General features: G+C 43.8%; 1 protein-coding gene and 1 long non-coding RNA gene across 2 annotated transcripts in view; one reads left to right on the forward strand and one right to left on the reverse strand.

Annotated features, from left to right (window-relative positions):
* Positions 1-16,491, forward strand: part of LOC108429298 — an 86,717-nt gene that overhangs the window by 63,643 nt on the left and 6,583 nt on the right. The gene's annotated exons all lie outside the window — the stretch shown is intronic.
* ntsr1 (neurotensin receptor 1 (high affinity)) overlaps positions 1-16,491 on the reverse strand; it is a 68,739-nt gene that overhangs the window by 4,342 nt on the left and 47,906 nt on the right. The window contains exon 3 of the mRNA XM_017700960.2: positions 7,567-7,651. Coding sequence (XP_017556449.1) covers positions 7,567-7,651 — 85 coding nt within the window. The remainder of the gene's footprint in view (positions 1-7,566; positions 7,652-16,491) is intronic.

The raw sequence follows: 16,491 nt of genomic DNA on the forward strand, positions 1-16,491 counted from the left end.
ACTCAACTGAAGAACTGTGATCTGTGCCACATTGTCCTTTTGTTTGCCTGTGGAGGTATGGAGATGTTTAGGAGAGAAGGCAGTGGACTTTTTAACCAGGTTGTTTAACAAAACTCTGGAGAGTGAGAGGATGCCTGATGAGTGGAGAAGCAGTGGACTGGTCCCTGTTTTTAAGAACAAGGGTGATGTGCAGAGCTGCAGTAACTACAGAGGTATAAAGTTGATGAGCCACACCATGAAGGTATGGGAAAGAGTTGTTGAAGCAAGGCTAAGGCGAGAGGTCCAGATCAGTGAGCAGCAGTTTGGTTTCATGCCCAGAAAGAGCACCACAGATGCAGTTTTTGCGTTGAGAGTGTTGGTAGAGAAGTACAGAGAAGGTCAGAAGGAGCTGCATTGTGTCTTTGTGGATCTAGAGAAGGCAGATGGTAGGGTGCCAAGAGAGGAACTGTGGTACTGTATGAGGAAGTCAGGTGTAGCTGAAAAGTATGTTAGGGTGGTGCAGGACATGTATGAGGACAGTGAGACAGTGGTGAGGTGTGCAGTTGGAGTGACAAATGGTTTCAAGGTGAAGGTGGGGCTACATCAGGGATCAGCTTTGAGCCCCTTCTTGTTTGCAATGGTGATGGACAGGTTGACAGATGAGGTCAGGCAGGAGGCTCCATGGACCATGATGTTTGCAGATGACATTGTAATCTGTGGTGAGAGTAGAGAGCAGGTGGATGAGAATCTGGAGAGGTGGAGGTTTGCACTGGAGAGGAGAGGAATGAAGGTCAGTAGAGACAAGACAGAATACATGTGTGTGAATGAGAGGGAGGCAGGTGGAAAGGTGAAGATGCAAGGAGTAGAGGTCGTAAAGGTGGATGACTTCAAATATCTTGGGTCAACCATCCAGAGCAATGGACAGTGTAGAAAAGAGGTGAAGAAGAGGGTGCAGGCAGGATGGAGTGGGTGGAGACGGGTGTCAGGGCTGATGTGTGACAGAAGGATAGCAGCAAGAGTGAAAGGGAAGGTTTAAGACAGCAGTGCGTCCTGCTATGATGTTTGGTTTGGAGACTGTGGCTCTGTCTAAAAGACAGGAGGCTGAGCTGGAGGTGGTGGAGATGAAGATGCTGAGATTTTCGTTGGGAGTGACAAGGATGGACAAAATTAGAAATGAGCAGATCAGAGGGACAGTGAAGGTGGAGCAGTTTGGAGATAAAGCCAGAGAGGCCAGGTTGAGATGGTTTGGACATGTGTTGAGGAGGAATAGTGGATATATTGGTCAAAGAATGTTGGAGATGGAGCTGCCAGGTAGAAGGAGAAGAGGTAGACCTCAGAGAAGGTTTATGGATGTAGTGAAGGTGGACATGGAGATGGTTGGTGTAAAAGTAGAGGAGGCAGTGGATAGGGCAAGATGATCCGCTGTGGCGAACCCTAAAGGGTGGCAGCTGAAAGAAGAAGTTGAAGTTACTGTACAATGGACTGTTAACCATAAATAAAGATTCTGTTCAGGTACATTTTCAGTTCATCAAGGTACAAACAGTGTAGATGTTCCCTCAAAGGTTCTACAGTGGGTTTAAGGTCTGATTGTGGAGCTTAAATCAGTTTCTCCAGGTGAAAAGTTGGTGTTTGTTCTTTTTCATAACCGAATGTTTTAAAACACAGCAGTAGAATAAAAGCCTGGAGGCGAGTCGGGGTGTGTGGAGTCAGTCCAGCTTAGAACAGATCATTTCAGTGGATTATGGTTCAGTTATGTTCCCTGACTAAAGGTGCTGAGATGGAGCCTTGAGGGTCCCACCCCAGTGATAAGAGGGGCACTGAGCCATTGGCAGTTTACTACCTTTGTTTGTTCATAATAAGAAATGCCCAAATTAAAGCACACTGTAAAGCGTTGAACCACACCGATTGAAATGACTGACTATATGTGAATAAATGAAATTCACTGTGTCTGTTTAAAAGACTGTGTAACAGAAGTAACTGGCTTTTTCTGCTCTCTTGTTCTCCACTCTGTTCTCTCTTCTTATTTGGCCTTTCAGTGCCGGTCCTGAAATACGTTCGAAACTGTTCGGGGCCCCCTTATTAGGCCCTCTCCTCAAAGCAAGAATGCTTTTATGAAAAGTGCTCATGCACACGTATGATCTCAGGTAATTACTACAAGTGACTCATCCTTCAATTTCCAGCTTCACTGCTGCACATGTGCACTGCACTAAAATTACTGAAATTACTACTTCTAAAAAGAAAAAACCAAAAGTAGGATTCTGTTTTGGCTTGGATGCAGCTGCTCGGCCATGGAAACCCATTCCATGAAGCTCTCTACGCTGTTCTTGAGCTGATCTGAAGGCCACATGAAGTTTGGAGGTCTGTAGTGATTGACTCTGCAGAAAGTTGGTGACCTCTGCGCACTATGCCCCTCAGCATCCGCTGACCGCTCTGTCATTTTACGTGGCCGACCACTTTGTGGCTGAGTTGCTGTCGTTCCCAATCGCTTCCACTTTGTTATAATCCCACTGACAGCTGACTGTGGAATATTTAGTAGTGAGGAAATTTCACGACTGGACTTGCTGCACAGGTGGCGTCCGATCACGGCACCACGCTGGAATTCACTGAGCTCCTGAGAGTGACCCATTCTTTCACTAATGTCTGTAGAAGCAGTCTGCAGGCCGAGGGGCTCGGCTTTATACACCTGTGGCCATGGAAGTGACTGGAACACCTGAATTTAATGATTTGGATGGGTGAGTGAATACTTATGGAAATATAATGTAACTCTACTGTAATCCACTGACTCCACACACCCCGTCTCACCTCCAGGCTTTTCTGTTTAAATCATTGTTATGAAAAGGTACAAATTTGTACTTTTAACCTTGAAACACTTATTTAAGGTTCACAATCAGACCTTAACTTTTTTAGGGAACATTTACATTGTTTTTACCTTAATGACTGACGATTGTACCTGAACAGAGCCTTTTATTTCTAACAGTTTACCATCAATAGTCCCAAATGATCTCCTCTACTGGAGCATTTTTAGGTTTAATCTACAAGTGGCTTATACCGTTTCTTGTGTTTGAGGTATTAGAAAAGACAATTCTGTCTTTCCGCTCTAGTAACTCGCACTAATGAACATATGTCAGGACACAGCTCTGCCAAACCATCTCCCTGCTGCTTGAGCTGGAAGGAACCCCAGCGTGTTTGATTCCAAGCCATTTGATCCCAAAGTGAGATTGGTTTCAAAACACCATGTCAGATTGAATTAAGACCAGTGTGGCTTCAATAAACCTTATCTGAGCCCAAAGCATGTTAAAACCCTGGACTAAACAATGCGGATCCTACACACGCTAAAACATAACCATCAGAAAAGGAGGTTCTTTGAAGCAATTTGATCAAGGAACTCTTTTGGTTCTTTAAAGATGCTTTCAATGAAGTGTTTCCTTAAACAAACTCTATTGAAATGTTCCTCTGAACCTTAATCTTTAAGCACTGAGATGTAGAGCTGTTCTGAATGATGTGTGGGAATTTTTTTGATTCAATTTTTGAGCAGCTTATAACTATTTATCTTGGCAATTAGGGGGCACTTGCTTGTAATATCACCATAAATGGTTAGGAGGAGTAGAAATAAACTTGGACAGTGAAAAATGATGATTTCTTCTGAGCTAGACTGAAAAACAAAGATTGGTTCCAGGTTCTCATCGGTTCCCCCAGCATCACATGGATTTGTTGAATTCCATCACCAGCACACCAGATTTAACATGAAGCACTGATTGGCTAAAGCATGATTATGATTAATGTCTAGTTGCCACAAGGAAAAGTTAGGAAAAAATGAACCAACCCGCATAAAATCACTACTTATTGAATTAATATATATATCATAATCATGTCATAATAAATGTCAAATCGTTATCAGGTTTGCAGGCTGATTTTTGCTCCTGGGAGGTTAATCGCTGTTTTAAACCATCCTTTATGGTCAGACCACGACAAACACTCACCAACCAGTGGAACATCTCACAGATCTGTCATGGGACGGTGGGAGAAAGTTTCTGGTTGGCTGTTTTTACCAGCTGGAAAAGCACAGCTGCAGTTTTTGTAATAGTCGTACTTTAAAAAAGGATTAAAAGCGGATTATTTTTAGCCGTCTGGTGACGAGAGCTCAGCTGTCCGGTTACAAACACTAAACAAGTGGCCAGAAACAGCTGAACTGTTTCGTTTCTCAACGTCAACTTAGTACAGATAGTGAAAGTTTAGCTGGCTCGGTACGTCAGTGATGGATCACACCGCATCACTGCCATCAGTCCTAACACATCCAGAGCATATCGCAGTATTCAGACACCAGCTAGCAGACGACTGGGTTTCTCTATAGTAGTTTGAGGGGTGAACAGCAGTATATCAACACCAGACAAGCAGAGTCCTCCTTTTAGCTACCTTTAACAGAGAAAATGCTCACATGTGTGGGTTTCTTTGCTCTCTTGTTCTCTGTCTCGCCTGTTTTTTTCTTTTCCTCATGTCTCTCTGTTTGGAGTTTGGGATTGGGCCTTGGAATCATTCTAATAACCCCCATGTCTTATGGAGCCCCAGGGTCCTTGTTCAGAAAGTGTTGTATTACCCCCTGTTTTAGATGATTACTGTGATCAAGGTTTCATTCTGTCTTCCATTGTTCATCATCTTACATGGAGCTCTTTTCCAGCGCATGCCATTTGCTGTCTTTACATCTCTTAAAAGCTGCTCTCCTCAAACCCCTCATCAGAAAATCTGCAGCCTAACCACACAGAGGGTGATGAAAAATGTCACCATTAATCCAGACGCACTCTGCCACTGGTAAAAATGGGCTCATTTTCACTTCATTACACCCAATGATCCAGATTAGATTGGACTGGGGGGGGGGGGGGGGGGTGAAGGGGGGGGGGGGGGGGGGGGGGGGGGTCTGTTGTGCACTGTGGTGCTCTGCAGTGATAGATGGGTGGAAGGTTGGAGAACATGGGGAATTTATAGTCCAGTTACAAAACACTGAGGGGAAAACTCCCCATACCCATTAACTCCCACTCCATTAATCCACAGCTGGCGCTGCTTGTCATAAGAGAGCCAGAATGCAGTCAGTTCACAGCTGGGATGTTGTCGTCTGCTGGAGATAATAGGAGAGATTCTGAAAACCCTGCAGAGCCGCATGGTGCTTGATAGACTGGTAAAATATGGCCCTGAATGTCTGAGGTTATGAGTATAGCTCTGCCTACAAATGCATCATAGTGACCGTTTCGAGGTCAGACGAGCTTCATATCCCATTCAGGCTAATGAAGGCTTTAAGTGTTTCCAATTCAAAGTAATGCGGTGCTGCGCAGGACTACATTGAGTGCGTTTAATAATAAATCTGATTTTGTCAGTAATCTGATCAGGTTTACATGCGCTTGAGTAATTGGATGAAGGGGAAACTCCAGGTCTACATGAGTCAGGCAGTAATCAGATTTCTGAATTGTGCCACTTTACCTGAAACTATGAACTTGCATCATCTGGGAGATGAAGAATATTAAAATCCTTCATTTCGTCAAGCATGTAGTCGGTTTTAGCGTCGCTCTAAAAGTGTTTTGACAACGCTTCTTGCTTATTCCCAGTGCCGTCTGTCCGTTTCGCTCATGCACAGGCTACGAAATACGAAAGAAATCAGAGTAAGAGCACAGGCGCTGGGAAAAAGCACTCTCTATCAGACGTTAAGACCCCTCTCTGATTTATGATCAGAGTATACATTTTACATGACCATTTGAATAATCAGATGACTGCTGAAATCTGATTACGATCGGAATATTGAGTACGTATTGAAACGCTAATCAAAACTAGTCAGTGTGGCAGCAATGAACAAATAAACATCTGATCTATCCCAACAGTGAGACTTATAAATATAGTTCATAATTAATAGCACACTCTAAATTCAAATTTTTGACCAAAAATGTTCTGTTTTATAAATCAGCTTAAAAGATTTTTTGCTAATCTGTAAAATATTACTATAGTAATAGTGGTTATGAAAGAGAGAATTAATGGGCAGTGCAAGGACAGGACAGGCTGAAGATCGACAGGTCTGCAGAGCTCAGAAATAAACCATCATTTCTGCAAACCCTGGTCTCCTGAATCTCTTCCATGGCAGGATAAAAGATTTTCTACATACCTTACTGAGGACCAGTGGTGGACAGTACCTGAGTAACTGAGTAAATGTAATGAGTTTCTGTACTTTAGTATTTTTGGTGTATCTGTACTGAAGTTTCTCCATTTCTGGACTTTTTCCTTTCACTCCACCACATTTCAGAGTCTAATATCCGACTTTTTCCTCCTACATTTTGAGAAATCTGTCGTTCCTTTTGGTTTCTGTGTGTATAAAAACGTAACATGTCAAAACGAAAGAAGCGCAAAGCCAGAGCACCAATCAGGGCCCAGCGGTCACTTTGTTTAGAGCTGGTTTTGACCTGTTGGTCATACCGACCCAGTGCAGCACGCGGTTCAACGTCAGCGCAGCAGCGTAAAACTTTGGGAGAGTCTGTTCAACATAAATGATGAACTAACCTAACTTTGTGTAAATAGAGCTCAATATAGAAATATGTCCACATATGCAGTCGAGACTGACGCGGCTTTTTTCTGAATTTCTACAAACACCATTTCATTTTATAGTAAATGAGTTTGGGCTGGTTTATGTTTATGAACAGACGCCTACAGATCAACATAGTAAAGGAGCTCATCTGTGATCCTGAGTTTAAAGCCAGTTTTTATTCAACTTAAACTTGGAACTAAGTTGTAAATAAATCTGAAACTGAAACTTTGCTTGTGTGTAAAAAGTGATTTCAGAGCCACTCGGTTCTCCCTGATGGAAACTGTTTACCTTCAGTGTTTTGTGCTTCTGATCATTTTAATAGACGTCAGCGTCACTAATTAATGACGTTCTATTAAAAGACTGGTTTACCAAGAGAGACGCTGGAGGACTTTCACCTGAAATGAGTTCATGAAGCCAGTCTGGTTATAAAAATGATAACAGGACATCAGAGCCAGAATTACTCTTTTAGTACTTTTACTTTATACTTAAGTACATTTGAAGGGAAATACTTTAGTACTTTTACTCAAGTGGAGGTCTAAAGGGAGGAACTTCTACTTTTACTGGAGTGATATTTCACCTTTAAGTCAAGTCCATGGATTGTGTACTTCGTCCAGCTCTGCTGAGGACATAAAATTTGATTCATGAACGCTGCCTCTGTTGTAATCTTTGTCCCCACTACTTTCCTGTCAAACACAAGACTATTAAAACTGTCTATATAGCTTAAATGGTCTATAAAGCCATTTTCTGGTTTGACTCTTCTGTTTCCAGTCACTTTAAAGAAGCCACTTCCCTGGCACTTTGAGTTCACCACAGGCTTCAGCCCAAGCACGACACTCTTTTGTACTGTTTTGATTTGCTACGCCAGTTGTACAAACAACTCATTGAACACATGAATGTGCTCTCACTGACTCGGAAGTTTATTGCCATAATTATGGCTTACAATGCTGGTTGAGTCATCATGGCGAAGAGGCTATTGTGAGTGGATGTTCTGCGGTGCTGGGCGTCTGATAGGTTCTAAAAATACTTACTCTGTCCAATCAGTGACATAACAGTACATCAGTCGTCGGCCGTGATAGGGCAGCCAGCAGACCACAAAGGCAATAACCACAGCGCCTGGAAAGGAAAAAGGAGGAACGACTGAACACAGTGATAGACATCCATTTCTGTGTTTGCTGTGTAAAGTGTGTGTGTGTATCCACTACATTGCCAAAGTTTTCATTCGCCCATCCAAATCATTGAGTTCAGGTGTTCCAGTCACTTCCATGGCCACAGGTGTATAAAGCCGAGCCCCTAGGCCTGCAGATGCTTCTACAGACATTAGTGAAAGAATGGGTCGCTCTCAGGAGCTCAGTGAATTCCAGCGTGGTGCCGTGATCGGACGCCACCTGTGCAGCAAGTCCAGTCGTGAAATTTCCTCACTACTAAATATTCCACAGTCAACTGTCAGCGGGATTATAACAAAGTGGGAGCGATTGGGAACGACAGCAACTCAGCCACGAAGTGGTCGGCCACGTAAAATGACAGAGCGGTCAGCGGATGCTGAGGGGCATAGTGCGCAGAGGTCAACAACTTTCTGCAGAGTCAATCACTACAGACCTCCAAACTTCATGTGGCCTTCAGATCAGCTCAAGAACAGCGTAGAGAGCTTCGTGGAATGGGTTTCCATGGCCGAGCAGCTGCAGGGTCCATAAAGACGTGGATGAGCCAGTTTGGTGTAGAAGAACTTGACTGGCCTGCAGAGTCCTGACCTCAACACCTTTAGGATGAATTAGAGTGGAGACTGTGAGCCAGGCCTTCTCGTCCGACATCAGTGTCTGACCTCACAAATGTGCTTCTGGAGGAACGGCCAAAAATTCCCATAAACACACTCCTAACCCTGGAGAATTCCCAGAAGAGCTGAAGCTGTTATAGCTGCAAAGGGTGGGCCGACATATTAAACCCTATGGATTAAGAATGGGATGTTGTATGCATGAGAAGGCAGACGAGCGAATACTCTTGGCAGTACAGTGTATAGAGTAAGTGGAGCTGATAAAATTTACAATGAGTGTAGAAGCAAGGAGGTGGTACTTCACTCTAAAGCATTGTGTCCATCTGCCTGTGCTCTTTGACCTTGACACCGAGTCACTGTGTGTCAGTAAACCTTCACCTGCCTTAAGATGCAGATGTCCAGAAGTGGTGGAGTGAAATGGATTGCCTACTGGAACAGGGGCGAGAAAGGAGGCTGAGCTTTGTGTTCTTGGCAAAAGACAACCTGGGCTGTTGGGCGATTCAAGGGTTCTTTTTAAAAAGGCTTCTATAGAAAACCCATATAACACACACTTGCCATCAGTCTGAAGAATGCTTTATTAATGCAAAGAACTCTTTAATCATGCAAAGGCTTCTTTAAAGTGTGTAGCTTGTAGCTATGATGCAGCTCTTTTCATTAAGGGTGGCAGTGTTTGTTTGGACCCTGCGGGCTTCACAAGGTTCTGATCGGATAGATAACTTTGCTAATATCTCTAAAGAATGTCAGGTTCTAGCTTAATTTCTTAATGAAAATTAGGGGTAGGAATCTCTTGACATCTCACGATTCGATTACGATTCTCAGGCTGTGATGTGATTATAAAACGATTATCGATGCATCTTTTGTTTATATACAGGATTTCTATTTTCTCCCTGTCTGAGGACGTGGTGGTAATAGGTTTTCCTGTAGGTCAGCGGTTCGTGTGGTGTGGGGGAGAGTATTTCTTTCCAAGAAACACATTAGTAGGTGAAATGACTGGTTGCCCCTGTTGCTCATGCAGCCATGATGTAATCTCTGTTATAGTTGCTTACCCAACGTGACCCAGAGGTCGTACTTCAGACCAGAGGATCCACTCACTGTTAGAATGAATGCAGTCTCGGTCACTGTGGAAGCAGCAGATATAATGAATGTGATGTCCGTAAGGGCACACTAGCATGACGGGCCGTCTTTCATTTTTCTGGTTTTCCTTTTTAGTGGCTTCCAGGAAAAAAGAAGGAAAAAAAAAAACAATCTCCCAGAGATATGAAGTGGGCTAGCCTGGTCTGAGGGACTGTTTTCTATTACTTTCATCCCTTGCCAATCAGCTGCCTTTGTTGAGGAGTGATGGCGTTTAGGGGCTGGTGGTAGTCCGGACTTATTCTCAAGCCAGAAATGAATGTTCTGAAACTAGACACTATAACATACGCTATATTGACAAAAGTATTGGGACACCTTTTATGGCATCCCGTTCTAAATTCATAGTCATTAATATGGTCTTCATTTGCAACTGTAACAGCTTCAGCTCTTCTGGGAAGCGTCCTACAAGATTTTGGAGAGTGTCTGTGGGAATTTTTGCCCGTTCATCCAGAAGAGCATTTGTGAGTTCAGACACTGATGTTGGATGAGAGGGTCTGGCTCACAATGTCCGTTCTAGTTCATCCCAAAGGTGTTTGATGAGGTTGAGGTCAGGGCTCTGTGCAGGTCAGTCAGGTTCTTCCACACCAAACTTGCCCAGCCAGGCCAACTGGGGCTCAGTCATGCTGGAACAGAGACGGTTCTTCCCTAAACTGTTCCCACAAAGTTGGAAGTGTACAAAATGTGCTGCTCTGCTGAAGCATTGAGCTTTCCCTTCACTTGAACTGAGGGTTCTAGGCCAACCCCTGAAAAACCTCATATCCCTCTTCCACAGAACGTGCAGTCAGGCAGATAATGTTCTCTTGGCATTCGCCAAACCCAGACTCGTCCATCAGATGGTCAGATAGAGAAGCGTGATTCATCACTCCACCGAATGATTTTCCACTGCTCCAGAGTCCAGTGGTGGCACTTTACACCACTCCATCCAACGCCTGGCATTGTGGTTAGTGAGGTTAGGCTTGCATGCAGCTTCTCGGCCATGGAGACCCTGCCATGAAGCTCCTGGTTCATTTTCTGTTCTGATTTTCATGCCAGAGGAGGTTTGAACTCTGCAGTTATGGCTCAGCGAAGGGTTGGCGACTTTTATGCTCTCAGCACTCGGCTACCCGCTCTGTAAGTTTACGTAGTCTGACACTTTGTGGCCGAGATGCTGTGGTTCCTAAACACTTCCACTGTTCAATAACACCACTCACAGTTAATCGTGGAATATATAGAAGGGAAGAATCCCTTCGGAGAAGCGGCTTAGAAAATGGATGGATGGATGGATGGATGGAAATTTCACAAACTGACGTGTTGCAATGGTGGCGTCCTATTACAGTGCCATGTTCTAATTCTGTGAGCTCTTTAGAACGACCCGCTATTTCACAAAGGTTTGCGAGGGCTGCATGGCTAGGTGCTTGATTTTATACACCTGTGGCAGTGGAGCCGAATGAGTCTCCTGAATTCGATGATTAACAGGTGTGTCCCAATACTTTTGTCCATATAGTGTGTTAGGACTGATCTGAGCATGGACTGCACATCTGCTTAAACATCTTGAAGACAGGCTGAACGTAAACACCGATTTCAACACTTGACCCTCTGACATCTGAAATCGTCCAACTTGATTGGCCATCGTGACCGAAGAAATCTTTCAGCGAGTCATATCCACCGGCTCAAGTCTAGTGACCAGCTACCATCTGTTGGATTGCTAAATATGGTGCACTTCTAATCAATAGTGGTCCCAAACTTACTGATTAAGTTTGACTTTGTAAATTTGGAGGTTACGGTGAATCTACGTCAGTTAATAGAATCTCAAGCTCCCGCAAATATATAGTAGATTTCAGGGTAAATAAAATTGAATTGGATGGAATTGAATTCAGAGCCTTTAGCCAGCTGTGTTTGAACACATTAGAATCAGACCTCTGCATTTAACCCATCCCTGCAGTGGAACGCCCACATCCATACACACTAGGGAGCAGTGACCACGCTTGTCTGGAGCAGTGGGCAGCCCAATCCACAGCGCCCAGGGAGCAGTTGGGGGTTAGGTGTCAAGGGCACCTCAGGTTGCTCAAGGGCACCTCAGTCACGTACTGTCGGCTGAGGGGATCGAACCGGCGACCTTCCAGTCACAAGGCTGGTTCCCTGATCTCCAGCCCACAACTGCCCCAAAAACCTTGTATCTCTAAAATTGTAACTTAAACCCCTGTAAACTTTAAATCAAGCAAGTCAGTCAATAACGCAAGTTTTTTGGAGCAGTTTGTGTTTTCATTCATGTTAAAATCTTCAGACCTTGTAAATGATGCTTTCAAACAGGTGGGCTTTTGTTCTGATATGCTTGGTTATTTTTCTCCTTTTGCACCTCACCATTCAGTCTGACAGTGTCATATCCTAAATAAACAGCTGCTCTTGATCAGTTCAGCCTCAGCTTCGTTGTTAAAAATGTCCAGAAGTCGGCAAGCGAATGGGGGAAAATGCACTTCTGCTCCACATCTTTGAGAAGTGACTGGAATCTATTTGGAATATATGATTTGCATGATTAGTTTACATATGAATGAATGGTTGCGTGTGTGAGTATTTTGAGGATAGTCAGACCAATCAAGCTTTTCTTAATACAGCGGTGCTGGCGTGTTGCGTCCAGTGTGGCAGGAAAGCCATGAATGATCAACTGAGATGTTCCTGGGGGGATGGGGGTGGGGGGGAGGTGGCATTATCACTATAGTAACAGAACACAAACACTGAAATTGCGTGCACACTTGTTTATGCTGCACTTTAAATAATTATTTCATTAAAAAGTTGTTTACAACAGCTAAATAGTTAGCAAGCTTGGCTCGCAGGTGTACTATATCTGTTTCGCGTCACGACTCACATTTTGAGAAGAGCAGAAAGTTCTGCTCTGGGAGTGTAAAAATACAAAGTATATGTTCTCTCAGACCTTAAACTTCTTGCTGGGTACCCTGCATCGTCCATACATGTGCAGCCCCGTGCTGCCCTGATGCCTGATTCTGTGTTTTTTGGCTCAGTGTATTTTGTTAAGTCTGCTGTTTTGCAATTCTAATAGCATCATTGGCCTGTTGGAAGTCTACTGTTTGTCCTCAAAACGCAGCTCTTTGAATCCACATTTTACCATTGGGTCATCCAGGCGGTCCGAGACTCGACTTTGTTCCAAACCACAAAGCCTTTGTTAGAGCTGTGTGGTGTTCAGTCGCCAGAAGCTATTCTGCTTTGTCAGACTGTCCCCTCCAGTGGCCATCAACATTTGCATATAAACCATGTTTTCGTCAGTCCATTTACATTTATGGCATTTGGCTGACGCTCTTATCCAGAGCGACTTACAGTTCGATTATTTTACACAGGTAGGCCAAGGTGGTGTTAGGAGTCTTGCCCAAGGACTCTTATTGGTATAGTGTAGGGCGCTTGAACCCCAGTCAACAGTGTAGTAGGCAGAGGTGTTAACCACTATACTAACCAACCACAGTCCCCCTTAATGTTTCAAACAAGATGCGATGACACCATAGATATCCACTACTAAATGCCACGTTTTCTCGTCCGCCATATTGGAGAGGTCGAGATCCGCTTGTGAACACATTCACTTGTATTGAGAGACGAAGAGTCTCCGGATTAAATCAGCCACAGCTTCCTTACTACTCCACCCATTTACACCACATCTGTTTTCAGACATGCTCTCAGTGGCTTTTATCTCGTTAACAATTGTGATTGTGCTAATTAGCAGTTGCTCCCTGGTGCCTGAAGCTGCTCCATTTAAGGTAGAACGGGAAAACTCGAACAAGAAGCTGGTAAATAAGACTCTGACTTCAGCTTCGTGTCAGAAGGTGCTGACGTTAATCTATTATGAATATCTACACGGATTAAGGAACGCTGGAACTTACCGAGCTGCACAGCTTTAACCATCACTGTAAATAAATAACTACTACATAAAGTTAAGACCCCCTGAATAGACTATTAAATAAAATAAGCTGAATATAAAACCAGAGGAGGAACAATCACAGCAACAGGTTCTCTGTTCATCACCAACCACACGACCACATCTACACACACACACCACACAGACAACACGCCTCACACTGACATGAGCGTGGATCACTGCGTTCCCTCCGTTATAGAATCCTATCCCACTTTCTGAGAGCAGTATTCCTGAAATAGTGGAATTTTGGACAGTGTGTTTCTCAAACTGCCGCTCTGTAATGGTACTGAATGCAGTCCAGCGGCGATGTTCACATGCCTGACTGGACGCAACGTGGCATCTAGGTGTGTATATCCAAGTATGGCACAATATAATCAAATGTACTGAATAGATAAATGATGATTGAGATGCTTCTGCACAGCACAGTCTTACATGTGTGAAGGCGTTTCATTCTGCATGTAATATACCGTCGAAGCTCGAAGTGCTTTTCTCTTCTACCGACACCTCGACTGAGTGCGCAGAAAAGAGCTGTACAAACAGACCACAGGCTCCTCTGTACAACTCACTGAGGATCCTCTTAATCAACATACAGCTTTCTCCATAAACACTACGTAGCCTACTGTGTCGGAGAAAATAAACCCTGGTTTTTTCTTAATTATTATCAAGTCCCATATATTTACGATCATTTTGGTGTTTTTAAGTAAACCTTGAAGTGAAGGTTACGTCAGGGGTTCTTAATCTCAGTCCTGGTGGCTGATGCTCTGCAGAGTTCTGTGTTTTTCCTTCTCTACACACCTGACCCAGTCAGCAATTAGCTTGTTAATTAGTTAAAAAGGTGTGCCAAATGAGACAAAGCACGCATGTGGAACCTAAGTTTTACATCTTGGCTGTAAATGTGTCTCAGTATGTGCTGATGTACTAGTACAGGCTAAAAACTGGACTGACTTTGCTCTCCTTTAAGCTTCAACTCGGCTGTAGCCGCTTTTCTCGCATCTCTGGCAGGAAACCTTTCGGTAGAAGTAGAACAGTTAATGTCTCTTAATGTTAGACTTTTTTTACGAGGCTGAAGTCACTTCTCATTCTTCAGCTTCGTGTTCAAATTGTCCCATTCCACCTTAAATGGTGCCCGAGCCGCCAGAATGTTACAGTTGTACCAGTTCAAACAAGAGGCTGACAAATGAGACGAATGAGAAGCAACTCAAATGCCTCTCAGTCACATTCTGGCAACTCAGGCACCATTTAAGGTGGAACGGGAACATTTGAACAAGAAGCTGGTGAATGAGAAGCGACTTCAGCCTCTCAACTGTTTAGGCCCAATCCCATTTCTTCTTTTTACCACTACCCCTTGTTTTTGCCCTAGGAAATGGGACAACCCCCCCACCCCCCCAAAAAATTCTCTGTAGGTGACCCTGCCCATCTGCAGTGACAGAGGGGCAGCGGAGGGGAAGGTTCAGCTCCTCACTGCTGGGCTTTAGTTACGTTTAGGGCAAAATATGCTTTCAAAGAGGGGGGCAATTTTTTATTATCGCCCACCGCTATTTCTTCAGTGATATGAAGCTGAAGTCAGATATTGTCCAGATTCTTGTTCGAATTTTCCGCCTTAAATGGAGCAGCAGTTACATTCCGGCGCTTCAGGGCTATTTAAGGTGGAATGGGAAAGTTGGCGGTTTTCTTTTTTTTATGCTTGTTTTGAAGAAAAGGCTCATAATACACTGAAACATTAAACTGAGATAAAACAATAATTGAAATTTTTTAACGAGAAAATTCTCATATTTGTGGATTTCTTTGGTCTCTCTTGCTCCATCTTAGTCTCATATCTCTCTGTTTGGAGTCTGAAAAACCTCCGTTTGGAGGATCATGCAGCCCCAACACTTCACCCCACCCCTCTATCCCTACAGGAATCAAGACACCCTACACCCTAGACATGAACACACAAAACACAGGGCTCAGGGCTCAGTGGTAGGGGTTTAATGGTGTTGGTCAGTTTCTCATTGCAGATTAAACCTATCAGGAAACCAGCTGGAGTGATTTATAAATGCAAATAAGTAAATTCTTCTCCAAGTTACCGATGTTTCTCTTAAATCTTTACTGTTTTATTAGCTGCTAGCTAGATGACACTCATCTGCGGTGCTGTGACCAGCAGTCTGCATGCTGATCTTCAGGGTTAAAGAGTGAATTGGTGCTTTGCGTTAACTCCAGCGGTTAATACAGTTTATAGCTGAAGCTGGGTGTGTGAACAATCAGAAGGACGATTATTTTAGGTTTACCCAAAAATCGACATTTGCTTTGGCGCTGCAACAGGGCAGTAAAAGAGCCCCGTGTTACTGACCGCTGGTGTAGGATCACCAGAACTGGAACTGGGAAAACCTGCTTTAAATGATTGTTGGCTGTCCACTCCATGTCCTTGGAAGCTCAAATGAGGTCCACCTTTGCTTCATCACCCGTGAAATAATGTGGTTTGTCCTCAGTTTGTGGGAAATGGACATCGCTATACAGGAACATGCTTATTATATGGAACAATGGACCATGCTGGCTATAGGTAGTCACTGAATCGGCATTGCCAAATGCCTCACTGATGAGGCTTTTCCTGTCATGTTGTGTAATTACTATCGTTGTTTGAGAAGAGAGGCTGTCTTGTTCCAGTGTTTCATTCGTTCTGTTTAAATCACTGTCCCTCATTTGTGTGTTTCAGGATCATACTGATTCAATATGCTTGCTTGCTGTTCAACAGCTGGACTGGAATAAAACACAAAGCACTTCTAAATGACATTTGTGGTAGACAGAGAAACAAGAATCTTCAGAATAATATGATGGATTTTTCTCTAACAGCTTTATTAGCATTTGAAAGGAACCAGAGACATCTCTCTCTCTCTCTCGCTCTCGCTCTCTCGCTCTCTCGCTCTCGCTCTCTCGCTCTCTCGCTCTCGCTCTCTCTCTCTCGCTCTCTCTCTCTCTCGTGCTCTCTCTCTCTCTTGCGCTCTCTCTCTCGCTCGCTCTCGCTCCCTCTCTCTCGCTCTTGCTCTCTGCTTTATTCATGCTGACCAGTAAAGAATGATGTTTTTGTACCTGTGTGGTCCTTTATACCTCCCAGTCAGAGTGTAAAGCCCTATTGGAGGTGGATTAGTTTTATTGGAGGAGCTACTGTAATTTGAGTGA

The sequence above is a fragment of the Pygocentrus nattereri genome, chromosome 9, assembly GCF_015220715.1.
Source record: "Pygocentrus nattereri isolate fPygNat1 chromosome 9, fPygNat1.pri, whole genome shotgun sequence".
Lineage (NCBI taxonomy): Eukaryota > Metazoa > Chordata > Actinopteri > Characiformes > Serrasalmidae > Pygocentrus > Pygocentrus nattereri.